The 27,914-nt window shown below is 45.1% G+C and overlaps 1 protein-coding gene across 1 annotated transcript; it reads left to right on the top strand.

Moving 5' to 3' along the window:
- The first annotated feature begins 70 nt into the window (after positions 1-70).
- On the top strand, positions 71-27,676 carry PSMC1 (proteasome 26S subunit, ATPase 1). Its single transcript, XM_082260863.1, has 11 exons — positions 71-104; positions 3,901-3,954; positions 10,762-10,858; positions 14,053-14,177; positions 15,545-15,730; positions 16,327-16,455; positions 17,546-17,642; positions 17,723-17,912; positions 25,928-26,079; positions 26,667-26,821; positions 27,319-27,676. Exons 1-11 carry the CDS (start codon positions 102-104, stop codon positions 27,451-27,453), a joined length of 1,323 nt encoding a protein of 440 aa, XP_082116989.1. The 5' UTR covers positions 71-101; the 3' UTR covers positions 27,454-27,676.
- Positions 27,677-27,914: the final 238 nt, after the last annotated feature.

The following is a 27,914-nucleotide window of genomic DNA, read 5'->3' as shown; positions in this document are numbered from 1 at the left end:
TTTGCAGCTTCGCGTTCTTCCCCAGGAAGGCGGGGCCAGGGCTGGACCTGCTGAGTCGCCGTAGTGTGACGTATTTCCGGGAATAGCAGAAAGCGGCGGACATGGTGAGTGAGCATCTTTTCCTTCATGGAAGCCGGGCTGTACCGGTACAACGGGGTCCCATAGGGGCTCATGTGCCACCCGGGGGCCCCAGCATGGGGAGACACTGCTGTGACATGTCCGGGGCCCTCAGCTGCAGTGTTGCTGGCGGCCGAGTGGATATGCTGGGAGTTGTAGTTGTGTCCTTCCACGGATAGAAGCGTTGTGACTGTAGTATGTGTTTCCTATGGACTCTGCTGCTAATAAAGGGACACTGACACCTATTGGGACTAGTGTGTTGTAGTCACTATGGGGCCCCTCTGGTGTTTCCAGTGAGTCCAGGAATCTGACACCCTAATGGAACTCCATCAAAGCACAGATATCTTTAGGCCTCACTAAGTGGGGGGATGGTAAAAAATAGTCTGCAGTTTTACTGCCTCCCCCAAGCCACAACATAACATGCCAGCAACTGACTCCGCTCGCGTTTAGAGCTCTCAAAATCTTAGTTTTGCTTAAAAAAAATAAATAAACCCAGAGGAAGAGGTCGTCTCCTGGCAGCTTCTGGACTTCCGCCCTCTTATAAGTGATGAATGTTTTTTTAGAGTGTCCCTCGTGTAAATGCATACTTAACCCCTTCAATAATGGGCACTTTAACCCCCTTACTGCCCAGGTCAAGTTTTAGCGCTGTCATACTTTGAATGATAATTGCATGGCCTTGTAACACTGTACCCAAACCTTTTATCATTTTTTGGAGACAGCGCTTTCTTTTGGTGGTATTTAGTCTCCACTGGGGGGTTTTATTTATTTTTGCTAAACAAACAATAAAAGGCAGAACATTTGGAGAAATGTTTTTTTCTTAGTTTCTGTTATAAAATTTTGTAAACAAGTAATTTTATCTCCTTCACTGATGTGCCCTGATAAGGTGGCACTGAGGAGCCTGCACTGATGAGATGGAACGGACAGGAATCACTGATGTGCCCTGAGGAGGCTGCACTGATGAGATGGAACGGACAGGAATCACTGATGTGCCCTGATGAGGTGGCACTGATGAGATGGAACGTACAGGCATCACTGATGTGCCCTGATGAGGTGGCACTGATGAGATGGAACGGACAGGCATCACTGATGTGCCCTGATGAGGCAGCACTGGTGGGGCTGCACTGATCACCAGGACACTAATTGTAAGTGCAGATGTCCCCGCTGAGGAATGCCGCTTACCCGCTGTCCTCATAGTGCGCGAGGAGAGGAATGCCAATAACCAGCAATTCATGTTTACATTGTAATCCGCTGTAAATGGACACAGCTGATCACACGGTAAAGAGCCTATGCCATAGGCTCTTTATCGTGATTGGTGATGCCCTGTGTCCCAGGGACATGGCGCACTATTGATCACCACGCTACGTGGCAAGAATGGGGAGACCAGAACAAGAGTGCTCCCGTCTGTCTGTCATTTTGCTATATGGCTGGCAGGAAGCAGTTAGTGATTTCCCACTCCCCCCAAATGTTCTATTTACCTGCTCTGTGTAATGACATGGCACAGAGGGGCCCCAAACCTCCTCTTCTTTGGGTCGCCTACCGACGCTCCTTGGTCGCCCCCCCCCCCGAGTGCTCCCATAAAAAGCGGCTTTCTATAGGGGCACTCATTCAGGTTCATTCCTGAAACAAGACACAAAGATTCCAAGCTCTCCTTATTGACCAGTCTGCGACCAACCAAATTGACCTGTCTAACAGTATGCATTAAAAACAGGGGTTTAGTTGCACACATCTGCAAATACATGCATAAGCCACAGAGCCCCGACAAGGCACCCCATTTTCTGTGGTCCTAACTCTAAATTTTGTGAGTTTCCAACAATGGAAGCACATGCATTTAATGGACAGGTGTAGGGCAGATATACTTGGAGGGAGCCCACCCCTTCTTGAAGGCACAGGGGCACACTGAACACCCAGCCTATAGCACCATGGCAGCAAAGGTGTCAGTGCATTGCCTGGCCAATATAATCCATAACACAAACAAAAGGTTACTGCCCACACCTGTAACTGGTCTCTACAGTAAGGAGCATTAAAAAAGGGCAACGCATGTAACAAGACACAGGTTCACTACTGAGCCTCGCTGCCTGTCTATTGACACAGACAACTGGGATTCGGGGCCCCCCACCCCGGTCATTGGCTTTGATTGACAGCAGCAGGAGCCAATGACTGCTGCACAGCAGCAAAGCTAGTGACAGCAGGATTTGAGGAGAGAGAAGAGCTGCAGACAGCCCAGCGCTGGATGGAATGAGGGCTCAGGTAGGTAAACATAAAGGGGGATCCTGATGCCTTAACATTTTTTTACCTTAATCCAAGGAATGCAATAACATGGTTGTAAACCCAAAAAACAGAATGTAAACCAAATAGTTTATTACAGCATAAGAGCACAACTCACTTGCCCTTACTCTGCCTGTGAAAAGAGCAGTCTGTCAGCTCTAATCCTCCCCGCTTTAATAATGCAAAAAATCCAGACACCAACAAAAAATGTTGGTGCTATGCCCCCTCACCTTTGATTAATAGATAGGAGGAGACTCATGCTAAGCCAAGCTAGTGTGATTGCCAGGGGGAGTGCATGGATGGGAGGGAGAGTCCAATGAAGCCACGACTCCGCCTCCCAAGCTCCGGCCTGTAGACACACCCATGGACTGGAGTTTTCTGGAGGGCTGTGACAGGCGCAGGGATGAGAAAACGGAGATAAAACAAATGTGCTTTCAATTTGTATTACCAAAACTAAAACACGGTGCATGTTTTTGCTAATTGCTGCGCATTAGGTTTACAACCACTTTGAGGTAAAATATTTTTAGGCTTTATAACCACTTTAAATAATCAACCTGTTATACTTACCTGCTCTGTGCAATGGTATTACAAAGAGCAGTTCCTCCTCTTTTGGGGTTCCTCACCAGCGCTCCTGGCTCCTTCCCTTTGCCAAGTGCCCCCATAGAAAGCCTCTTCCTATGGGAGCACTCGTGAGGCCAATCTCGAGTCCATGCACTTACAGAGCTGCTCGGCCCCACCCCCCTCCTTCTCACTGGCTGTGATTGACAGCAGCAGGAGCCAATATTTCCTGCTGTTGTCTCCATAGCCAGTGAGGAAGGAGAGAGACGCAGCTCTCTGGCTTATCGGTGGATGGAGATTGCCGGGATTTCATTTACATTTTAGCTGTCAACAGGGAAAGCCCACTGACCGCTGAATAAGTCACCGGTTGTTAAGGATGCGGCGGCCCCGCTCCTTAAAGCGTAACTCCACTTTTGTTGATAAAAAAACATTACCCTCTGGGTGATCTCTGTACATTGCAAGGATTTTAACAAACTTTTTGCAGATTCCCATCTTTTGTTGTTCTGAAGAAATCCCTGTGTGTTTCTCTGTGCCACTGTGCTCATTGAGTCTAATGGGAGTGGTTTCATAATTATCAATCAGCTGCAGAGCATTCATGAGGAAAGCTGCTGGGTCTGCATCCCTTTTAGACATGAATTCCTATTGGGAGTATCTCACCAAAATCAATGAGCCAATCACACAAGCAGAAAATGTTTCTGGGGTGTGTTCAGTAAATATTCTGTGTATAGAATACCTCCTCCAGGTAGCCATATTGCATTTTCAGAAAATTACAGTGACTGCAGATTGAAAAGAAAAGCTTTTTTCTAATATTCAACTACAATATGATTGGTGTCGCAATTGTATAAGCTATATCAATTATTCTTTTTTTGCTAGATAGCACCACAAGGTATTCATAGTCCAACTGATGCTGTTAAAAGTAAAATCATTGACAATAATAGTGATTGGTCTTTTTTATTTCAGGGTCAAAGTCAGAGTGGTGGTCACGGGCCCGGGGGAGGCAAAAAAGATGACAAGGTAATAACCGCTGTGTTGTGGCATTGAAACTTTGATTTTGTTCAGCATAACTGCTTGTTTGTCAACCGAACCTGTGAAATCAAAGAGCAGGAATAAAATTATTTCTAAATCGTAATGTTTTTTTTTTCCTTTAAATGTACAGATTTTTTAGTAACACAAAATTACTAAGCCAGCAGCCAGGGGCTTTTTTTAAAAAGTAACATAAAAGTAATCAGACAGCTCTACAACCCCCAGATCAATTTTACAGAAATCCATTGAGCCTGCTGATGAAAATAGAAACAAGCTCATGGCTGCTACTGCTGCAGTGAGCTTTTGTAAAATCGGTAGGTTAATGTCATGATGTGGTAGCATATGACTGCATACTATCACATTATGACAGACTTGCCTATAAAATGGATCCCTCCAGCGACCCCTGTAACGTGAATATCTCCTTAACAGTCCATGTTTAGGAGATATTAACTGTTCCTACAGTTCAGCCTTGTTATTGGCTTACGTGTAGATAGAAGTTAAAAATCGGCGTTTACTACCGCTTCAACCTCTCCAAGCTTTGGCCATAGTGGACAAGTCCAAAGAGCTGAAAAGGTTAATTACCTCTAAACCCCTGTCAAAACTTTTTTTCTAGTCTTGTATAATTGTGAAGGGCTAGAACCCCCCCGAGGTGTTTTGTGTTCCATCTGCAGCATTTTTCTTTACCTTCCTAGATACACAGCTGGAAGTGAGAGACACAAATGGTAACAAAAACCTGTTTGAGGCTTCTTTATTCTTCCTCACTCTACTAAAAAATAAGACTTAGAATAGAGCAACACACACACACACACACACACACACACACACACACCTAAAAAATTTAAAGGAACACTTTGAGAACACATCAGGTCTCAATGGGGACAAAAAAATCATGCTGGATATCTATACTGATATGGACTGGGTAATGTGTTAGGAACGAAAGGATGCCACATAGTTTGATGAAAATTATCAACCTACAGAGGGCTAAATTCAGACACCCCGAAAATTAGGGGGAAAAAAATGATGCAGCAGGCTAGTCCATTTTTCTGAATTTCATTGCAGCAACTTAAAATGGTCAGTAGTTTGTCTGGTCCCCATGTGCTTGTATGCATGCCTGACAACGTCGGACATGCTCTTAAAGAGACAACGGATTGTGTTCTGGGGTATTTCCTTCCATATCTGGACCAGGGCATCACTGAGCTCCTAAACAGACTGAGGTGCAACCTGGCGGCGTCAGGTGGACAGAAAAATAATGTCCCAGAGGGGTTTTATTGGATTTAGGTCAGACGAGCATGGGGGCCATTCTATGGAATTAATTCCTTTATTCTCCAGGAACTGGCTGCATACTCTTGCCACATAAGGCCCGGCGTTGTCGTGCACCAGGAGGAACCCAGGACCCACTGCACCAGCATAGGATCTGACAATGGGTCCAAGGATTTCATCCCGATACCCAATGGCAGTCAGGGTGTCATTGTCTGGCCTGTGGAGGTCTGTGTGTCCCTCCATGGTCATGCCTCCTCAGACCATCACTGACCCACCACCAAACATGTTGTGCTGATCGTTGTTACAGGCAGCATAACGTTCTCAATGGCTTTTCCAGACCCTTTCACGTCTGTCACTTGTGCTCAGGGTGAACCTGCTCTCATCTCTGAAAAGCACAGGGCGCCAGTGGCGTAACTTCCAATTCTGGTGTTCAATGGCAAATGCCAATTGAGCTCCTCGGTGCCGGGCAGTGAACACAGGGCCCACTAGAGGAGGTCGGGGCCCTCAGGAAGTATGAAGTCTGTTTCTGATTGTTTCGTCAGAGACATTCTCACCAGTGGCCTGCTGGAGGTCATTTTGTAGGGCTCTGGCAGTGCTCATCCTGTTCCTCCTTGCACAAAGGAGCAGATACCCGTCCTGCTGGTTTGTTAAGGACCTTCTACGGCCCGCTCCAGCTCTCCTAGATTGGAGATAACTGCCTGTCTCCTGGAATCTCCTCCATGCTCTTGAGACTGTGCTGGGAGACACAGCAAACCGACAATGCCCAGCCTCATGTGGCTAGAGTATGCAGCCAGTTCCTGGAGGATGAAGGGAATTAATACCATTAAATTGTCCCCACGCTCACATGACCTAAATCCAATAGAACACCTCTGGGACATTGTTTTGGTGCATCTGACACCACCAGGTAGGAGCTCAGTGATGCTCTGGTCTGGGAGGAAATAACCTAGGACACCATCCGCTGTCTCATTAGGAGCATGGAGCATGCTCCGATGTTGTCAGGCATGCATACAAGCACGTGGGGGCCATACAAACTACCAGAGTACCATTTTGCAATGAAATTCCAGCAAAATATACTAGCCTGCTGCATAATTTTTTCACTTTGTTTTGGGTGTCTGTGAATTCGGGCCTCTGTAGGTTGTTCATTTTCATTTCCATCAAACAATGTGGCATCCTTTCCTTCTTCACACATTACCCAGTCCATATCAGTATAGATATCCAGTATGATATTTTTCCCCATTAAGATCTGATGTGTTTTCAAAGTGTTTCTTTAATTTCTCTTTTGTTCATTGACGGACACAGCTCCTGATCTTCTTAACCATTGGGTATACTGCCCCCTACAGGAGTAGGACACTAGGCAAAAAAAGTCTGGCTATGCTAATGGGCAATCCCAGGGGGTATACTCTTCTGCCTAATCAGGACCAAGTTTCTTGCTGGGATCTCTGGTCCTGGCAAATTCTTTCCTTTTTAGATCCAATTTTTTTTCCTGTGAGATCTACAATCAACTGCCAGACTGGGCGACAGGCTGAATAATCTAGATCCAGCGGTCACCCCAATCTCGCCAGCGCGTGCAGACCTACGCTCTATGCTAGGTCAGCCACAACATAGCCCCCCTGACGGCCTGCGAGGTTGCATAGGACCGGGTCTTGGTCTGAGTCGCATCTTTCCTTCTGGTCGGCAGCCCCCCCATTTCGATGGCGAGCGGTTCTGTCTGGAGCGGTGCCTGACTGGTTCCTGGTATGGTGAGTAGCTGTCCCTCCCCCCCTGGAGGGTTTTGGGGTGGACGTGGGCCCCTCCATGGGACGGTCAGACCCCTTGGTTCCCCTCCTTCCGGTTAGGCACCCCTCTCATCAGTCTGGTGGCCCTTGTGAGGAAGGTGGAGGCTGTGGCCCGCATTGTGTACACCCTGGCTTGTTCGGCACTGAGGCTGATATCACCATTGCCCTGTTGTCGCAGACTCTGACCTCATGGGCTAGGCTTTTGTGCCATGACCTGGAGGGAGGAGTAGCTCCCCCCTGCCTTTGCTGAGCTGGTGGACCAGTTTGTCCAGGGGCTGCAGTTTATCTGTGAGGCCTCCTTGGATTTGGCTCACCTAGTGGCTTGGCTCTCTGTTCCAGCAGTGGTTCTTCGGCGTGTCTTTTGCCTCAAATGCTGGTCTGCAGACCAGATTTCTAAAATGGCCTTGACTGATCTTTCCTTTCAAGGAGATCGCTTGTTTGATGCTACCCTGGATGACATCATTAAAGGTCTCACAGGGGGGAAGAGTACCTTTACTACCAAGGGCAAGGACCCTCGTCCTAGACGTGGGCCATTCTTCTCTGCTCCTAAGAAGTTGCTTTGTCCCTCAGGGTCGACTGACAAGGAATCTGAGCCCTTCAGGGCCTCTGAAGGATCCAAGCGAACTTGGTCTGGCAAGTCAAATGCGGGCTTCTCCAGACCCGGGGGCAAGGCCCCTTCAGCATGAAGCCCCGTACACACGATAAGAAAATCGGAAGTACAATTTCATCCGAAGAACGATCTGCCGATTTTTGGATCATTAGTATAGTGCTTTCGACAGCCGATTACGAATTTTCGGATGACAAAAACTGGATGTGCAAGCTATAAAATTTTTATCGTACATAAACACAACATCCTTTTTTCGTTCAATTAGTACAGTTTTCCTCCGAAAAAAATCATATGAGCAAGACTTGGCATGCTCAGGAACTAAAGAATACATCCAAAACAATTCAACACATGACATCACTTCTGGAGTTGAATTCTGTTGTACGAGAACTTTCATATGAAAGTAACCTCTTCACTTTCCATATGAGACTAGCATGCAACAAAAAACTAAAGAAAATTTGTCCGATAATCTTATCGTGTGTACGAGGCTTTAAGGTGCGCCCTCACCCGTATCTGGGGTGGGGGGACGTCTTTGCTGGTTCCTGGACCCGTGGACTCCCCTGGTACAAGAACAAGTGGGTCCACGAGGTTATTCGGTCCAGCTACAAGATCGAGTTTAGTTCTTTACCCTCCGGTAAGGTTCTTCCTTCCAACGTACGACTGTCCCCCCGTCCGCTTACAGGCTCTTATGGGGCGGAGTAAGACCTTTTACTTTAAAGGGTGATGGTACCGGTTCTGAGTTTGGAACGTTTTCAGGGTTTTTACTCAAACCTGTTTACAGTCCACAGGAAGGAAGGCAAGGTGCATCCAATTCTGGACCTCAAGGCGCTGAACTGCTTTGTGCGAGTGCAGAAGTTTAGAATGGAGTCTATTCGCACGGTGGTGGCTTCCCTGCCTCTATCGACATCAAGGACGCTTACGTTCACATTCCAATATGTGTCGGTCTCCAGCGCTTCCTCCGCTGTGCGAGAGGAGCATTATCCGTTTTTAGCGTTACCCTTTGGTCTTGCATCTGTTCCTCATCTTGTTGGCCCCAGTGCTAGCATTGTTATGCCTATGGGGAATCGTGGTACTGGGCTACTTGGGCGACCTCCTTCTGCGAGCGTAGTCTCCTACTGTTCTGGTGGAAAACCTTGAAATCGCCATACGCGCTTGAGGGAGTTTGGCTGGATTCTGAATTTTCAAAAGTCTGCTCTGGTTCCATCCACAAAGCTGGACTATCTGGGTCTGACTCTGGACTTAGCCTTAGCCAGAGTGCTCCTTCCTCTGGACAAAGTCTAGAAATTGCAGGCTGCAATTCGTCTCCTTCTGTCCAGCAGATGGTCATCCCTCTAGACTTGCATGTGTTTGCTGGGCCTGATGGTGTTGCTGGGCCTGATGGTGTCTATCTTCAAGGCGGTTCCGTTTGCACAGTTCCATACAAAGTCCCTGCAAGGGAGAGTCTGGTCAAATGGGACAAGAATCCGCAGTTTCTGGACAATCCGATCCAGCTGAGCCGGGGAATGAAAGAGTCCCTGATATGGTGGCTTCGTGCTTCGGCTGGGCAAATCCTTCTTCCCTCCCCTTGTATTGGACAGGCTGGCATCCCTGGTGACCGCTATCTGGCTGGGTAAGCGTCTTCTGCAAAAATTATTTTCGGGGGTGTGGATGCTGGAAGAGTCCAGACTACTGATCGATGTCCTGGAACTCCAAGCGATCAGACTGCCTGGAACATTGGATGGATCGTCTTCAGGGACGTCCAGTGCGCATGCAAACGGACAATGCCATGGCTTATGTCCATTACCGGGGGGAGGGGGGCACGAGAAGTGTCCTGGTGGCTATGGAGGTAGCTGGCATTCTAAGGTGGGAAGAACGTTTTGTTCCAGTCCTCTCCGCTGTACACATTCCCGGGGTGGAAATTTGGCAGGTGGATTGCCTCGGTCGGCAGGCGTGGGACCAAGGGGAATTGTCCCTTCATCTGGAGGTGTTTCATCAGTTGTGTATCCGGTGGGGCATCACCGAAGTGGATCTGTTGGCATCTCGGCTCAATAGAAAGGTGCAGAGGTTCTGTGGGGTCAGTATCGTCGGATTTACGCCTTCCCTCCTCATGCTTCTGCCCAGACTTCTACGCAGGATTGAGGCAGAAGGGATTCCGGTCATCATAGTGGCCCCAGACTGGCCTCGCCCAGTTTGGTACACTGATCTGGTGTGGCTGGTCGCCGACGTTCCTTGGAAGCTTCCTCTCAGGGAGGATCTGCTGTCCCAAGAACCAATCTTCCTTCTTGTTTTACAGTCGCTGGCTTTGACTGCTTGGCTTTTGAATGCCAGGTGCTGATGGATAGAGGTTTGTCTGAGTCGGTGATTCCAACGCTGTTACAAACTAGGAAATCTACTTCTAGGAAGATCTACCATCGCTGAAGACGTACATTGCGTTGGTGTGAGTTTCTTGGGGTTCATCCTCGCTCTTTTTCGGTGGTTTGGATCTTGACCTTCCTTCAATGGGGGGGTAGAACAGAAACTGGCCTTGAGTACTATCAAGGGTCAGGTATCGGCCTTAGCGGTCTTCTTTCAACAAGCCCTTGGCCACATACTCCCTTGGTAAGTACTTTTCTTTAGGGAGTTAGGCACTTGACCCCTCCGGTGCGGTCTCTGTTGCCGCCTTGGAACCTCAATTTGGTACTCCCAGTCCTCCAGAAGCCTCCTTTTGAGAACCTTCCTAAAATTCCCCTGGTTATGCTGTCCCAGAAGGTGGCCTTTTTAGTAGCTTTCACCTCTGTGCGCAGGGTGTCAGGATTGGCGGTGTTATCCTGTCATTCACCATAAAGTAAACAATGTTTTGCCTTTAGAACTACTTTAATAGTCAGTCAGCTCAACCTGCTATTGAAATCTGGTAAATGTAGGTGTCCACACTTTACCCATCATTCTTTGCACCTCATAGCATAAGCTGTTTCATTGTGTAGTAGTGTGGTTTATTTGCCCATTGGGGGGAGTTTAATTTCAAATTTAACTGTGAATAATCTCTTCCTACTTGTTCACATATCACAATTCTTATATAAAAATGCAAGTTATAAATCAGGGCTGAAATCTCTAACCTTCCTCTGGTTGTGTGTGGTGGTGGGGCCTAGAATTAAAGGCAGGCTGATGCCAGCGTAACATTTATTTCTATGTATGTTACATTAGGATAAAAAGAAGAAGTATGAGCCGCCAGTACCTACACGAGTCGGGAAGAAGAAAAAGAAGACGAAAGGGCCTGATGCCGCTAGTAAACTTCCTCTTGGTGAGTGCTGTGTATTAAAGCCTAATTGAACTTTCAGTTTAATTCTGCTGAATACATTCCAGGTGCATTAGAAGGCGTTCGCTGTCTTTTTTATAGTTTTTTTTTTTTTCCTAAAACAACCAGCCGAAGTAGAAAAGCCTGTCCTCTGCCAGCAGTTGCAGAGTGGGACCATTGCTTTTTGTAGGGAAGAAGATGTCTTATTTTATAGTTATTGTAGTGGTCTTGCATGCCCCTTTCTGAATCTGACCTAAAGCTCTGCAATTAGCAAAGTGTATGTTCTCTGCTGATTGCGGAGCTCTGGTTTGGACTCCGTGGGGGTGGCGGTACATCTGCAGAGAGATCGAGGTTATTCAGAGGGCAAGGGTCCCACCATGGAACATGCTGGCAAGGGACATTCTTTACTACTCAGGCTGTGTCTGATTTAAAAAAAACTAACTGTAAACTTTGCACACTTTTTGTTTTGATGTACCTGAAATATACAACCCCAATTCCAAAAAAGTTGGGATGCTGTGAAATCTACGTAAAAACAGAATGCAGTTATTTGCAAATATCACAAATTCAGATTTTATTCACAATAGAAAATATAAAACATTAAATATTTAAAATGAGAAAATGTATCATTTTAAGAAAAAAAATTGATGGCAGCAAGACGTCTCAAGAGTTGGGACAGGACCATATTTACCACGATGCAGCATCCACTCTTCTTTTAACAACACTCTGTAAACGTCTGGGTATCGAGACCAGTTGCTGGAGTTTTGGAAGAGAAATGTTGTCTCATTCTTGCCTGATATAGGATTCCAACTGCTCAACAGCCCTGGGTCTTTTTTGTCATGTTTTTTTGTTTTAAGCTGCACCGACTATTTTCAATTGGTGAAAGGTCTGGAGTGCAGGCAGGCCAGTACAGCAACCTGGACTCTTCTACTACGAAGCAATGCTGTTATCATAGATGCAGTATGTGTTTTAGCATTGTGTTGCTGAAATATACAAATGAAAGACATCTGGATGGGAGCATATGCTGCTCTAAAAACCTTTAATATATTCAGAATTGATGGTCTTTTCCAGATGTGCAAGTCGCTCATTCCATATGCACAAATGCATGCCCATGCCATCAGAGATTCAGGCTTTTGAACTGAAGGCCGATGACAAGCCAGAAGGTCCCTTTTCTCTTTAGTCCAGAGGGCACGGTGCCCATGGCTGCCAAAAAAGTCAATATCTCACTGCAGAGCAGTGTTCCACTCTGCAACAGGCTATTTTAAATTAGCTTTAGCCCAGAGAAGATGGCGGCGTTTCTAGATCATGGTCCGATATTGCTTCTTCTTTGCATGATACTTTTGCTTTAACTTGCATTTTTTGATGACACGGTGATCTGTGTTCAGACAATGATTTTGGAAGTATTCCTGAGCCCATGCAGTGATGTCCACTACAGATTTATGCCTGTTTTGATGCAGTGCGGTCTAAAGGGCCCGAAGATCATGAGTATCCATTATTGTGTCTCGGCCTTGTCCCTTCGGGGCACAGAGATTTCGCCAGAATCTTGATATTATGTACTGTAGATTATATATTTAAAGTCTTTGCAGTTTGCAGGAACATTATTCTGAAACTGTTTGACAATTTTTGGATGCAGCTTTTTTCAGATTGGTAAACCTCTGCCCATTTTTACTTCTAAGACACTGGTGGAAATTTACCAAAACTGGAGTACACAGAATCTGGTGCAGCTGTGCATAGTAACCAACAACTTCAGCTTGTTCAGTTAGGGCTCTTTCACACGGACCGCCTCCGTAGGCGGATCCGTGCTGCTCAGCGGGGACTGGCGGATGACAGCTCTGTTTCCGCTTGCAGTGCGGAGAGGGAGGTGTCACAGCTCCCGCTGCTCTCTATGGGGGATCGGATGAGAGCGGACCGCCTGTCCGCTCTCCTACGATCCCCGAACGGATGGAAAAATAGGGTTTCCATCCGTCCAGATTTCATGGACAGGATCGGATACGGATGGCAGCAGGTGTCAGCTGAGGTGTCTCCGCTGACATCCGCTGCCCCATAGAGCTGCATGGAGGATCCGATCAGATCCGCCTAAAAAACTGACAGGCGGATGTGATCGGATCGCCCGTGTGAAAGAGCCCTTAGGCTTTGACAATAAAACCTAGAAGCACAGCTGCACCAGATTCTGCGTACTTCCATTTTAACCACTGCTACTGGGTGGCTGCTCTGTTCAGAATCACGTATATATGCGTGATTCTGCACTTCCGCCTAGGGGCATGCACAGTTACAGCAGATGCTGATCAGCTGGTGCCGGCCAATGCATGTCTACCGGCACACATTGATCGGCGAGGAGAGACATAGGACGGAGGTCTGCCTAGTTAAACATTGCAGAGCTCTGTCCTGTCAGCGAGGATGTGATGGATTTTGAAAATCCATCACATCAGTTAGAAAAAACAGCACCTAGTACACACAAACACTGGTTAGGCACACATTTAACCCTTTGATCACCCTAGATGTTTAACCCCTTTCCAGCCAGTGTCCGTACAGTGACAGTGCAAATATTTAGCACTGATCTCTGTTTTAGGGTCACTGGTTCCCAGAAAGTGTCAAAAGTCAGTGTCTGAATGTCCGCCGCAATATCGCATTCGCACTCTAAGTCACTGATCACCGCTAATACTAGTATAAATAAAAATTCCAGTATATATATATATATATATATATATATATATATATATATATATATATATATATATATATATATACCATAGTTTGTAGGTGCTATAACTTTTGGGAAAACCAATCAATATACGCTTAATGGAATTTTTACCAAAAATATGTAGCAGAAAACATATTTACCTAAATTGAAGAAGTTTGATTTTTTAAAAAAAAATTTTATTGGATATGTTTTGTAGCAGAAAGTAAAAAATGTCTTTTTTTTGAAAATGTACTGAATGCCTTTACTCTGAGGGTGTCCACAGTTAAAATGAATGGACAAAGATTTACCCATGGATTAGATTTGATGGTCCTTGTGCCTCTGTTTTTTTTCCCTCCTGAATGGCTTGTTGCTCTTCAGAAGGTTGTCTTTATCTGCTGAAATTAGAGTTGGAATTTGATTGAAATGTATATTTACTCCTATAGTGCTATTGCTGGAAGTCAGTAACAGGTTATATGAACAAATCTATGTTGGTAAACATTATTGGTTCTTGTTTGTCTTGCAGTAACACCACACACACAATGTAGGCTGAAGCTCCTGAAAATGGAGAGAATTAAAGATTATCTCCTCATGGAAGAAGAGTTTATCAGAAATCAGGAGCAGATGAAGCCTCTCGAGGAAAAGCAGGAGGTGAGGACACTTTTGATATATTGCAGTGGCATTTGACATTCAAGGCCTGTACTAGGTCAGGTCCTCAAAATGTTACCTCAAGGGGAACAACCTAAAAAAAATGTGCTGTAGATTTGGGTTTCCCTTCCACAGTATAATAGTACATTGAAAGTTTGCTTTCCAGTATAGTGTGTAGTGCTGATCTCTCCCTTGCACTTGACCAAACAGCAGTGGCTAATCCGTGCACACAGAAGGGTTAACAACAAACCACCTTATCTTTTCACACTGCAATATTGTAACTAATGTGTATCTCTCTAATGGAATGGCAATATCTCCCCTGTGAATGTTTTCCTCCCTTTAGTCTTGTTTACAGTGATTGTAAACCATCACCTTGTAAAACAACCCATTTGGTTTAAAATTGAAATAAAAGGCAAGTTATTTGTGTATAGATAGAAAAAGCATTATGTACCCCTTTTTTTTTTTTTTTCCCCTAAGCGATTACATACCCTGTGTTCTCGCCCCCATACAAGCTGAGGGGGGAGTATACAAATAAAAAACTACAAGGATGTAAAAATACATTCACTCTGTTTAGTGAACTTCTCTGCCTCTGTGTATAAGACTAAATTGTACTAGCAATATCGAATGAATCAAACCCGGACTGGTGTATTCTCCTGCTTGTGTACTGACAGTCAGTGTGCATCCACTCAGCCACTCCACCAGACTCATTTCAAATCTATAAAGTGTTTAATGGGGTGGTTGTAAACTTAGATTTTTCACATTATTTGGGTAATGTACAGACATTCAGGTTTTTTTTTTTTTTTTTTTTGCACCTATATACTTGCTTTTTCTTCAGGACTACAGGTCCTGCATTGCAATGTTTCTCAACTCCAGTCCTAAAGTACCCCCAACAGGTCATGTATTCAGGATTTCCCTCAGATGAAATGGCTGTGGTAATTACTAAGGCAGTAAAACTGATCAAATCACCTGTGCAAAATAATGGAAAGCCTAAAAACATGACATGTTGGGGGTACTTGAGGACTGAAGTTGAGAAACATTGCTGCATTGTACATGATGACTCTAGAAAGCTATGACTGGCCAGGCAGCAAACAGGTGCGGTCTGAGAGAACTGGTTGTACAGAGAGGAGGAAGACTGTGGGAGTGAGGAATAAGGTAAGTAATTTCACTTTATCGTCTTATAGCAAGCATTTACCTCATTCAGCGCAGAAGAGCCCACTGCAAATTTAATAGCATACTAGAGTGGGGCTTTACATTTTAAAGGTGTGTCCTGGGTACATGTCAGGCGTGGATTTACAGAACCAGAGCCATTAACGTCTGTGCCATTACTGTATAACCTAATTAACACAATTTCTGTTGCTGTGTCCTTTTAGGAGGAGAGGTCCAAGGTGGATGACCTGCGGGGAACTCCCATGTCTGTTGGCACATTAGAGGAGATAATTGATGACAACCATGCCATCGTTTCCACATCTGTCGGGTCTGAGCACTATGTCAGCATCCTGTCATTTGTAGATAAAGATCTCCTGGAACCGGGCTGCTCTGTCCTATTAAACCACAAAGTGAGTCTTTGAAATGTATATCATAGAACAACAGTTGTGAGGGATAACTGAACATTTGTTCAATCCCAGAGTGCATTTTATACCGCCTGTGCCTGAGGTGTGAGAACTTGGTTTAAGTGAATCTGTCAGTTTGCCCATACAGGGTAAGGTGACAGGTTTGTTTGATTTATTTTGTAGATTTATAAATAGTCTGATTATTAGACATCTGAGATCATCTGCTATACTTTACTGTTACAAAACCTGTTTATGTATACCTATTTTTTTTTTATTCATTATTAGGATTTTAGTATTGTGATGGAGCGCTACATTTATTTAGGGGGAGATGCACAATAATCCCCAAAGCCAATATCAAATTTACATTTCAAGTTAGGTAAATAAAGTAGTGCTTAAAGATATAACAACACTTACAAGGTAAGATTATTTTTAATATTCTAAGAGGTAACAGGCAGGAAAAAGAAACAAAAAACATCAAAATAAAAGGTTTCACTTTGAGATCTATATAGGCATTCACTTTTAATAAATTCAGTAATGACTATCAGTAAACATTGAGTCTTGGTAAGCTCTCCTTTTAAACGTGGTCTTTGTGTATCATTCAGGTGCATGCAGTAATTGGTGTTCTCATGGATGACACAGACCCCTTGGTAACTGTCATGAAAGTAGAGAAAGCCCCCCAGGAGACATATGCTGATATCGGTGGACTGGACAACCAGATTCAGGAAATTAAGGTTTGTTCTTTGAGCGTGTATTAATGTCCTTTTTCGGTTTGCTTTTAGTGCTTTAGCAATAGGGTGTTCAACCCCTGTATGTTTTACTAAAACCTCCTAAAATTCCTAATAATTCTAGGTGAAGGTAGCCAGAAAAAGACACTGATCTCTGCCTTGTTTCCATTTGCATGCTTGTACTCTTCTGTGTGCAAATCTGTGCACATTTAGAGCCTCTTTACACTTCTACGCTAAAAATGTGTTTTAAATAGTGCTTTTTTATGTGGTGCATTTTAGCCTTTATTTAGGAGATACTCATACTCTCTTAGAAATATCTTTTAAATGATACCCCACCCTATCCCCAAAGTGTTTTACACGCTTGTCTCCCAGTCATGGCATTTCAACATTGTTTGACCCTCAGTGAACCAAACAGAGGCTGATGGAGACTCCTGGCCAGTCCTGATGTCTTCTGCACATATGCAGACAAAATCCCAACCATTGCTATAAAAAGGACATCTATTATTGGTTTGCGTGATAGATGGTCTCAATAGGAATAAATGGGATTTTGCTACTCATGCAAAAAGAACACTTGGGGACTGGTTGGGAAAATTTCCAGTGAAGATTGTGTTCCCTTTTGGTTTCACAATGTGGGTCACATACGATCACGAGTGTAAGACCAGAGTGGACGATGTCATTTTAAAGTATAACGAAAGTTCTTTTCATGTAGTTTTTAAGGATGGCAGTTCCTTCCACTTTTTGTGTGATATTTTACCTGCTGTATCCTTTATCTCTATGGGTGAAAGAAAATAAACTATAGATAGAATATTTTTAAATAAACTGCTGAGATCCAAAACATTGGCCCAAAACGCTTATTTGGCTTAGGTGCAGTATAAGCTTCTGGAAGTCCAATCCGAAAACAACTATGGATTGGCCCTAAGAAAAATAAAATGAGGGCTTCTGTAGAGTTCACACGGCTTACCTTACTTTGCACAAAATGCCTAAAAAAATGTTTCTTTGGGGTGTTTTTTTTTCTTGGCATGAGCAAGTGTCCATTGCTGTATAAAGAGAACACAAGTTTTCTAAGAGTTCTATTTTTGTGTCCTCTGCATTGTAGGAGTCTGTAGAGCTTCCACTCACCCACCCAGAGTACTACGAAGAAATGGGCATCAAACCACCTAAAGGAGTCATCCTGTATGGTCCTCCTGGCACAGGTACTGTGGTATCGGACTCTACTGGTTATCTGTTTGTCTATCCAAATATTGCCAAGCTCATCAGAATCTCTTCATAATAGGTAAAACCCTTCTGGCCAAGGCTGTAGCCAACCAGACATCGGCCACTTTCCTGCGGGTTGTGGGCTCAGAGCTGATCCAGAAATACCTGGGAGATGGACCCAAGCTGGTGCGGGAGCTTTTCAGAGTGGCTGAAGAACACGCTCCGTCCATTGTATTTATTGATGAAATAGACGCCATTGGCACAAAGAGGTAATGTATGGCAGTGGTTTTACTTGGTTCTCCCGTATCAAATGTGCAACTGTAAACTCATTATGTATTATTCAGTTCATGAAAAGGTATGCAAGTTAAATAGGAAAAAATGTTTAGTTGTGGTTTTTGGTGTCCTAGTTGTCAGTGGATTCCATGGTTTGCACCCAACCCTCGCCCCTCCCCGTCCTCTTCCAAATTTACAGTAGTATTACTCACCTGTGTGTTTGTTAGCTGTAAGAAAAGTGGCTGATGAAGCTTTGTTTCCTTAGCTCTTCTCCCCAGCAGTAAAAAATTAGCACACTAGTTAATCTCTCTGCTTTGTCAGTCTTACAGGACTGAGCAAAGCTATAGATCCTGATTGGCCGTTTTGCCCTCTCCTAGGGTGAGCACTGCTGCGCATGGGTTTATAGGAGGCTGATTGCTAGACTGATTCTACCTTTTTAATGAGCTTTTATGGGATATATGACTGGATTGACTGGCTTAAATGGTGTTTCTAAAATATTTTCATAGGCTTCATCTTAAAGAGAAGTATGGGGTTCAGAGTTTTTCCCCAGTTATACTTTCCTAGGTGGATGCAGCATCGGACCAATGCTACACATTTCCCCCAGCGTCTCTACAATGAGAACCAAGCTCTCGGTTCTGACAGCTACCTGAGCAGAGAGCTGCTGACTGTCGGTCATTAGCTCCCTGCTCTGCCCTCTCCTCGCTCATTGGAGCACTGGACTGTGAAGGGAGCGGCCAGCTCTGGCTCTTAGCGGCTCGCTGAGAGGCTGAGCCGTGTGTCGGTCCAGGCACCTGGCAGACCGACATCTGTGATGTAAGCAGAGACCGGACTTCAGACGATCTGCACTCCTGTGATCCATAGGAGATATACAGCCAAACGGGCTTTGGCTGTACATCTCCTTTAAAGTGTTACTAAACCCAGGACCCTGCATTCACTATATTTGGTCTCCCACAGTACACAGAACATGGAAATGCAATCATTTTAGTAAATATAAACTGCTAAAATAACTTTTCTCTTTCGTTCATTGACAAACACAACTCCTGATCTTCTTTACCATTGGGTTATACTGCCCCCTATAGGAGTAAGACACTAGGCAGAAAAAGAACTTGACTACGCCTATGGGCAGTCCCAGGAGGTATACTCCCTCTCTGCTATAGGTTTTTTTTTCTGTCTAATCAGGAGTAAGGACCTAGTTCCTTGCTGGGATCTCTGGTCCTGGCAATTTTTTTCTTTCGATAGAATTTTTTTCTCCTGGTTCTTTTTCCTGTGAGATCTACAATCGACTGCTCCGCGCTAGGTCAGCCGCGACATAGCCTTACCGGACGGGGGGCTGGCCTGCGAGTTAAACACTGCGCGAGGTCGCATACGACCGAGGAGTCTCCGCCTGCGTCGCAGCGTTCCTCCTGGACGACAGCCCCCCCCCCCCCCCCATTTCAAATGGCGAGGAGGTTTTGTCTGGAGAGGTACCCGCCTAGTTCCTGATATGGTGAGTAGCTATCCCCCTCCCCCTGGAGGGTTTTGGGGTGGACGCGGCCCCTCCCTGGGCTGGTCGGACACCTGGGTTCCCCTTCTTCCCGTTAGGCCCCCCCCACTTGAGTCTGATGGTCCTGTGGGTCATTTATCCCCCCTCTCTGCCTCCCCCCTTCGCCCTCCACCCATACGGAGTTGTATGGTGGTCTGGCTACCTGCTGGGGCAGGGTGTGCCACTGGTGACCAGGCGATCAGCTGAAGGGGGGGGCTGACCGAGTGGGCTAAGCTTTTATGCCGTGACCTGGAGGGTGAGCAGCTCCCCCCTGCCTTTGCGGAGCTGGCGGACCAGTAGGTCCAGGGGCTACAGTTTATCTGTGATACTTCTTTGGATGCGGCTCCCCTGATTTCTAGATGGCCGTTTTCAGCAGTGGTCTATAGGCGTGTTTTGTGGCTCAAATGTTGATTTGCGGACCAGACCTCCTAGAAAAAAAAAAGCCTTAACTGATCTTCCTTTTCAAGGAGATCGCCTGTTTGGAGCCTACCCTGGATTACATCATTAAAATGTGTTACAGGGGGGGAAGAGCGCCTTTCTTCCGCAGGCTAGTTAAGGGTAAGGAACCTCGTCGTAGACGTGGCCCGTCCTTGGCTCACAGGAAGTTTTTTTTCGTTCCTCTGGGTCAGCTGACAAGGGTTCAAAGCCTTTCAAGGCCTCTTCGGGAGGATCCAAGCTAACTTGGTCTGGCAAGTCCAAAGTGGGGTTCTCCAGACCCGCAAATAAGGCTCCTTCTGCATGAAGGTGCACCCTCACCCATGCCTGGGGGTGGGGAGATGTCTTTGCTGGTTTCTGGACCCGTGGACCTCCTTGATGCAAGATGTGGGTCCACAAAGTGATACGGTCCGGCTACAAGATCAGGTTTTATTCTTACCCTCTGGAGAGGTTCTTTCCTTCCAATGTGTGTCCTGTCCCTGGACTGCTTGCAAGCCCTCCTCTGGGTGTTGCAAGATCTGTTAATTCAAGGGGAATTTGTTCCAGTTCCAACTCCCGAACGTTTTCAGGGGTTTTATTTAAACCTGTTCATGGTCCCGAAGAAAGAAGGCAAGGCGCGTCCAATTTATGATCTCAAGGCCCTGTACTGATTTGTGACCTTACAGAAGTTCAGAATGGAGTCTGTTTGCACGGTGGTGGCATCCTTGTATCAGGGGTATTTCCTTGCCTCTATCGATATCAAGGATGCTTACTTACACATTCCAATATGTCTGTCACCAACGCTTCCTCCCCTTTGCCGTGGGAGAGGAGCATTGTCAGTTTGTGGCGTTACCATTTGGTCTCTGTCTTCACAAAGATGTTGGCTCCAATGCTGGTGTTATGTCAGTGAGAAATCGCAGCGCTGGGCTACCTGGACGACCTTCTCTTGCGAGCACAGTCTCCTACTGCTCTGATGAACAACGTGGACATCTTTATACGGACTCGGGGAGTTTGGCTGGCTTCTGAATTTTCAGAAGTCGGCTCTGGTTCCTTCCACAAAACTGGACTAATCTGAGTCTGACTCTGCTCTAGCCAGAGTGTTCCTTCCCCTGGACAAACTTCAGAAGTTGCATGCTGCGATACCTCTTGCTGTCCAGCAGGTGGTCGTCCCTCCAGACTTGCATGGGATGCTGGGACTGATGGGTTCTTCCTCCAAGGCGGTCCTGTGTGCACAATTCCATTGTAGAGCTGCACGATCGTTAAAAAATCGCGATTCCGATTCCCCCCTCCCTCACGATCTTAAAACACCATGTCCTCGATTCTTTCAGAGCTGTTCTCAGCTCACTCATAGCTGTCGAGAAAAAAAAAAAAAGAGCCTCAAGCAAATGTTTAGCAACATTGTTAAGGCTGCTAGATAACTTTAAACCCAATGCTTTACAATGTATAATTACGTTCTTTTAGATCAAAGGAATGGACTTCCTGTAAGTGAGGGCAGTTTAACCTCTTAAAGACTAAGCCTATTTCTGACACTTGTTGCTTACAAGTTAAAATCAGTATTTTTTGCTATAAAATTACTTGGAACCCCCAAACATTGTATATATTTTTTTAGCAGAGACCCTAGAGAATAAAATGGCGATTGTTGTAATCTTTTACGTCACACTGTATTTGCAGAATTCTTTCAAATGCAGTTTTTTGGGTAAAAGACTAAACAGTAAGTTAGCCCAATTTTTTTTTTTTTTTTGTATAATTTAAAAGATGTTACTCCGAGAATCGTGATCTTTATTCTAAGCAAAAAAATTGTGATTCTCATTTTATCCAGAATCGTGCAGCTGTAGGTACCTGCAAAGGGAGATCTTAGCCAAATGGGACAAGTGTTCAAGTCTCTGGACAGTCAGATCTGGCTGAGCCGAAAAACAAAAAGGTGGCTTCGCTCTCCAGCTCTTTGCCAGGGCAAATCTTTTCTCCCCCCTGTATTGGACAGTGGTCACCACGGATGCCAGTCATTCCGGCTGGGGACAGTGTCCTGGGTCGGAACTCCGCTCAGGGAGTTTGGACACTGGAATAGTCCAGACCCCCGATCAATGTCCTTGAATTCCGAGCGATCAGCCTGTGCCTGAATCACTGGACGGATCGCCTTCAGGGGTGTCCATTGCAAATCCGAATCCAAAGGAACAATACCACGACCATGGCTTATGTCAATCACGAGGGTGGAACAAGAAGTGTATTGGCAGCTCTGGAGGTAGCCGGCATTCTTCGGTGGGCAGAACATTTTGTTCCGGCCCTCTCCGCCGTACGCATTCCAGGTGTGGAAAATTGGCAGGCGAATAATCTGTCGGCAGGCGTTGGACCCAGAGGAGTCGTCCCTTCATCCAGAGGGGTTTCATCAGCTGTCTCCCTGGTGGGGCACCCCAGAGGTGGATCTGTTGGCGTCTCAGCTCAACAAGAAGGTGCACAGGTTTATGGCACGGTCACGGGATCCATTAGCAGACGCCACAGACGCGCTGGTGGCCCCCTGGGGCCAGTATCATCTGGTTTACGCTTTCTCTCCCCTCAAGCTTCTGCGGAGACTCTTGCACAGGATCGAGGCAGAAGGAGTTCCTATCATTCTAGTGGCCCCCGATTGGCCTCACTGGTCTTGGTACACCAACCTGGTGCGGCTGCTCTCCGACGCCCCTTGGAGACTACCTCTCAGGGAGGATCTTCTGTCCCAAGGGCCAATCTTCCATCCTGCTTTACAGTCGCTGGCTTTGACCGCTTGGCTGTTGAAAGCCAGGTGCTGAAGGATAGAGGTTTGTCTGGGTCGGTGATTCCCAAACTACTGAAGGGTAGGAAGTCTACTCCTAGGAAGATCTACCATCGTACGTGGAAAGCGTACATTTCGTGGTGTGAGTCGCTTGGTGTTCACCTCGCTCTTTTTAGGTGACTTTGGTCTTGACTTTCTTTCAACAGGGAGCTGAGCAGAAATTGGCCTTGAGTACCATTTTAAAGGTCAGGTGTCGGCCCTGGAGGTCTTCTTTCAACGACCCTTGGCCACGCACTCCCTGGTGCGTACTTTTCTTCAGGGGGTTCGACATTTGACTCCACTATCGCCTTGGGATCTCAATTTGGTGCCTTCAGCTCTATAGAAGCCTCCCTTTGAAAATATTAGGGAGATTCCCCTGCTTACGCTATCCCTAAAGGTGGCCTTTTTTTGTCGTTCCCCTTATTTGGTGGTCCACATTGATAAGGTGGTTCTTCGCTCCTGTCTGTCGTTCCTGCCAAAGGTGGTCTCTGATTTCCATCTGAATGAGGACATTGTGTTGCCTTCTGTGAGTCCCAGGCCATAATATCCCAAAGAAATTGCGTTGCATTCCCTGGATGTGGGTCGTACCAGGTGTACCTGGCAGCTAGGAATCTTTTAGGAAGTTAGACTCACTGTTTGTGCTTACAGATGGGCTTCGAAAAGGACTATCCGCTTCTTCTGTGACCATTTCTAGATGGATCAGATAGATGGTGACTCAGGCCTATTCAATTATGAGTCGGGTTCCTCCTCTCCTTGCGAAGGCGCACTCTACGAGGGCGCTCAGTTCTTGGGCCTTTTGTCATCAGGCACTGCAGGTGTGCAAGGTGGCTACTTGGTCATCGGTGTACACTTTCACAAAATATTTTAAAGTGGATGTGTTGGCATCTGCGGATGCCTCTTTTGGCCGCAAGGTTTTGCAGGCTGCTGTTTAGGGGGCTTGTTCCCTCTTTGGGGGTGTAATATTTTTCACGTGGGGTGACTGTATTCACCGTCACTGGAGGGGAGGAGCAGATGCTTAATGGTTTGAAATGCTTCAGATGGGATAGTAATATTTGTCAACCATATCTTCATATAAAAATATGAAGATTTAATACCACCTTACACAGTGTATTCCATGTGCTTGTCTGTGAGAGAGACGCACAGACTGTCATTGGCAGACTTCCCTTCTGTTTTTGTATTGAGAGGGAATGTGAATTGTGCCTGTCTCATTGTAAAATGTTAATGACCTCACATTGTTCTGTCTGCCTTGAGATAAGCTTATTTTGGGATGTATATGTGGATTGGCTGCTAAGTGGGAGGGGGGATTGCCTCCACAGTGTATATCTTTGTATACACTGTATGGGGGTGTAAAACTGTTTTTCATTGGATTGTGAATGTCAGGTCCATCTGGGCGGTAACCTTGTGGGGGAAAACTGTATAAAAGTCTGTTTCTTGTTCAATAAAGTTGTTATACTTCACCCTCAATCTAGAGCCCTGTCTCTCATTCGGGGAATATGCTACAAGGGATTGCTATGTCCTTCATACTCCCTTGGATAATCACTAAGCTCTTGTAAGAGCTTGTGAAGAGCTTTTTCCTGCTGCACTCTCTGGGGAAAGAGAGGTTCACCCACTGGAACCTGGAGCCTTGTCATAGGTCCAGGGTGGGTAGGAGACGGCGAGACCCTAACCAAGTCACGGCGGTTCGTGGGGTCTGAAGTGGTTACGGTGTCTGGAGTGCTTGGAGCCCTCGTGAAGCACTAGGAGCATCCGTCAACGGAGGTATCAGGTCGGGTGCCGGTGGATCCGTTACACGTGGGCTCCAGGTCTTTTGGTAAGCTTCTGTTAGCTGGTTGGCTACAGTTTAGCCTTGGGAATTTTTTTTTTTTTTTGCTGTTCCCACCTCTCATGTTTGACAATGCTTTTAGACATGCAAATGGTCAAAAAGATCAGGAGCTGTGTCCGTCAATGAACGAAAGAGAAAATTAGATTTTTGACTTACCGTAACATCCATTTCTCTGATATTCATTGACTGACACAGCACTCACCCCTCTATGGAGTTGTATTACTTCTGACACTGCTTGTAACAAAACGGAGTACCTATAGCAGAGCGGGGGAGTATACCTCCTGGGACTGCCCATAGGCGTAGTCAAGTTCTTTTTCTGGCTATTGTCCTACTCCTGTAGGGGGCAGTATAACCTAATGGTTAAGAAGATCAGGATCTGTGTCTGTCAATGAGAAATTTATTTTACGGTAAGTCAAAAATCCTATTTTTCTCATCAGTCTTGCGACTTCTATCAGTGTCTGGTTAAAGCTTGTAGGAGGAGTTTTCATTCTCCTCTACTATCCTATGAGGCCGCGTGACCCCAGACTTTGTCTGGACAGTGCTGATTTGCCCTGTGACGATCACATGCCCCCCCCTCCTCTCCTCTATACTATCAGCAGATAGATTGGGGACTGTGGAATAAGGGGAGGATCAGAGAAGACCTGATCAAACAGCCATTTTACACAATGCAGAGGATTAACCCCTTAGGTTCCACAGTGAGTATAACAAGCATGCCTTACTGCATATACAGACTCATTTTACCTTTTGTGGGTTTAGTAACACTTTAAATGAAATGTCTTATGCTTCATTCACATGGCATGCTTTTATAAGGCATTTTTAAATGCAAATCAAAGCATGATATGATTTTAAATGGTATAAGTCACACAGTATTAGATACTCTTTAACGCATCAAATTGAATGCACATTTAAACTTCTGAGAAATTTTATATGGAAAGTATGAGGTTTGTTTATACTTCCCAGAGCAATTTCTCCTCTCTCTAGATAGAAATAAATGGCGTTCAAAGCGTTTACAATGGTAAGTGTGCAGTGATGTGGCTGCATAAACTCTACTAATACTCTGCTGCACATTTACCTTAGAATGCAGCAGAAATCTAGGCCGAGAGTAATATGGGGGCTTTTGTTGCTGACCTGCTTCAGAAAATACTAGTTTCCAACCTGCAATGCTGATTATTTTTGGCTTAAACCTTTCCTTGTCACAAGCTTGTATCCTGCATGAAGCAATTTAGCTCTGAACTTTCGATCTGCTTACTTGGGACTCAAATTATGGAAGCATGACAGGCAGAAAGCTTATGTTTACAGGACAGGTCAGCAGTAGCAGCTTCTCTTTTGCTCTAACTCTGGGTTTCCTTTAACAAACCGTTTTACTAGTTTGTAATGGTATAGTTTTGCCCAATCTTCGCCACATGTTCAGTAATCTGAGAACTAATGACAGAGTACACATGCTTATTTTTTCCCTCACCTTACTTTATAGATACGATTCCAACTCCGGTGGAGAGAGAGAAATTCAGAGAACCATGTTGGAGCTTCTGAACCAGCTGGATGGATTTGATTCTCGAGGAGATGTGAAAGTTATAATGGCCACAAACAGGATAGAAACCCTGGACCCAGCATTAATTAGACCAGGTTCTTACTACTCCTTCTTTTTCTGACTATTCTTTCTTTTGTGCAACAATGTAAATCCAAGTTCAAGGATTCAAGTGACAGGTGGACAGAAGACCTATCAAAGTAGACCTCTCCACCTATCCTAATCTATATAAAAACTCAGTTACATTTTAAAAAATTAAACTTTTAGGCTGACAGTCAAAACTATAGCTTACAGTCACTTGCGTGCCTCGCGGTGCCTACGTGAGTGTGATGTCAAAGACTCTCTAGGAAGGTGCTAGGAAAACTTGAGATGCCAAATCTGGCAAGAGATGGCTCTGTCTGCATGCAGAAGCTGCTTCTCATGAGGTTTGGTATCACAGCATTCCTAGGATCTTGCCATTAGGCTCACAACACCCTTGTAAGGCAAGTATATTTTAAATTTTTCTCCTAAACTTTGGTTTTATTTTTTAAATTTTACTCTGTTTTTACATATGGATTTTTTTTTTCTGAAAAGGCCTAAAACAACTTTTTGTAGCTAGGAACCTCATTGGTATGATAATGGTTGCTTGAAAAATCTCCTGCTGTTTTGTATATAAAATATGAATACTTATTCTTTCCCACAATAGGTCGCATCGACCGTAAAATTGAATTCCCTTTGCCTGATGAGAAAACAAAGAGGAGAATCTTCCAGATACACACCAGCCGTATGACCGTGGCAGATGACGTCACGCTGGATGACTTAATCATGGCAAAAGACGACCTGTCTGGAGCAGATATAAAGGTATGGCCATTTGAGATCCTTTCTGACTGCTTATACATAACAGGTATACATTAAAGTGTAGTATCTAAACCCAACATAAGTAATATAACTCTGGTTTCGTTGGGGTGGTTAAATTCCTGTACATTTTTTTTTCTTTCCAATTTTGTGTGTACCCCTCTGTGGAGATTTTCCTTCATTTTCTTTTTCATAGTTGTAACATGAAGTGCAGAAAATAAGGAGAAATCAAGCTGTTACAAAACAGGTCTTTGTATTACAAGATTTCCCCTTGCCTCACGTTTCAGTGACAACTGTACGGTTTTGAATTTCCCATCATTGTCTGCCCTGGAAGGAATGGTCACTATGACAAACCTACTTCTCCCTAGTGGGGACACAGACAATATATCTATCCAGAATTAAAAAAAAAAAAAAAAAAAAAGTGTTGGCTTTAAATGCAATTTATTAACTAGGGAGAAAGCAGTGCAAATCTTTCTAAGTCCCATGCTTTTCTGTCTCCATAGGCTATATGTACAGAGGCTGGCCTGATGGCTCTGCGGGAGAGGAGGATGAAGGTCACCAATGAAGATTTTAAGAAATCAAAAGAAAATGTCTTGTACAAGAAACAAGAAGGCACCCCGGAGGGCCTTTATCTCTAACCTTATTTTTGTTTCATTTTTTTTTTTTCACTGGGTAGGGGAAAATGTTTATTGTATGTTTGGTTGGCTTTATCTAAGTCCTCTAGATGTTGGAATCGGCCTTTATCCCCTTGGCAAAAGGGTTTGTTCATTGTGTGGCTGAGGTGTTAGAGGACATCTGAACGATACCAGGCCAACATTTAGCACTGGAGGGCGCTAAATAAAACTCTGTAAAACCAAAAAATTGGATGCACTGTAGTTTGTGTGTTTTGCATGCTGATGTCTGTGATAGTGTTGGGGAGGAAGCTGCTGCTACATTTCGAGGGGATGGGGTAGTCAGATTTGCTGGTCAATATACAATTTTTCTTTTTTTTTTTTTTAAGTTTAGAGTAGAACTAAAGGCACAACTTTCATTTTAGACTGAATAAGAGAGGGCTACAACTCCTGTAAGGTTTATTTTTGCCATCTGTGTCCCATTGAGG

Source organism: Pelophylax lessonae (genome assembly GCF_965119305.1).
Source record: "Pelophylax lessonae genome assembly, chromosome: 6".
NCBI lineage: Eukaryota > Metazoa > Chordata > Amphibia > Anura > Ranidae > Pelophylax > Pelophylax lessonae.
This window is presented reverse-complemented; position numbering and strand designations above follow the sequence as displayed.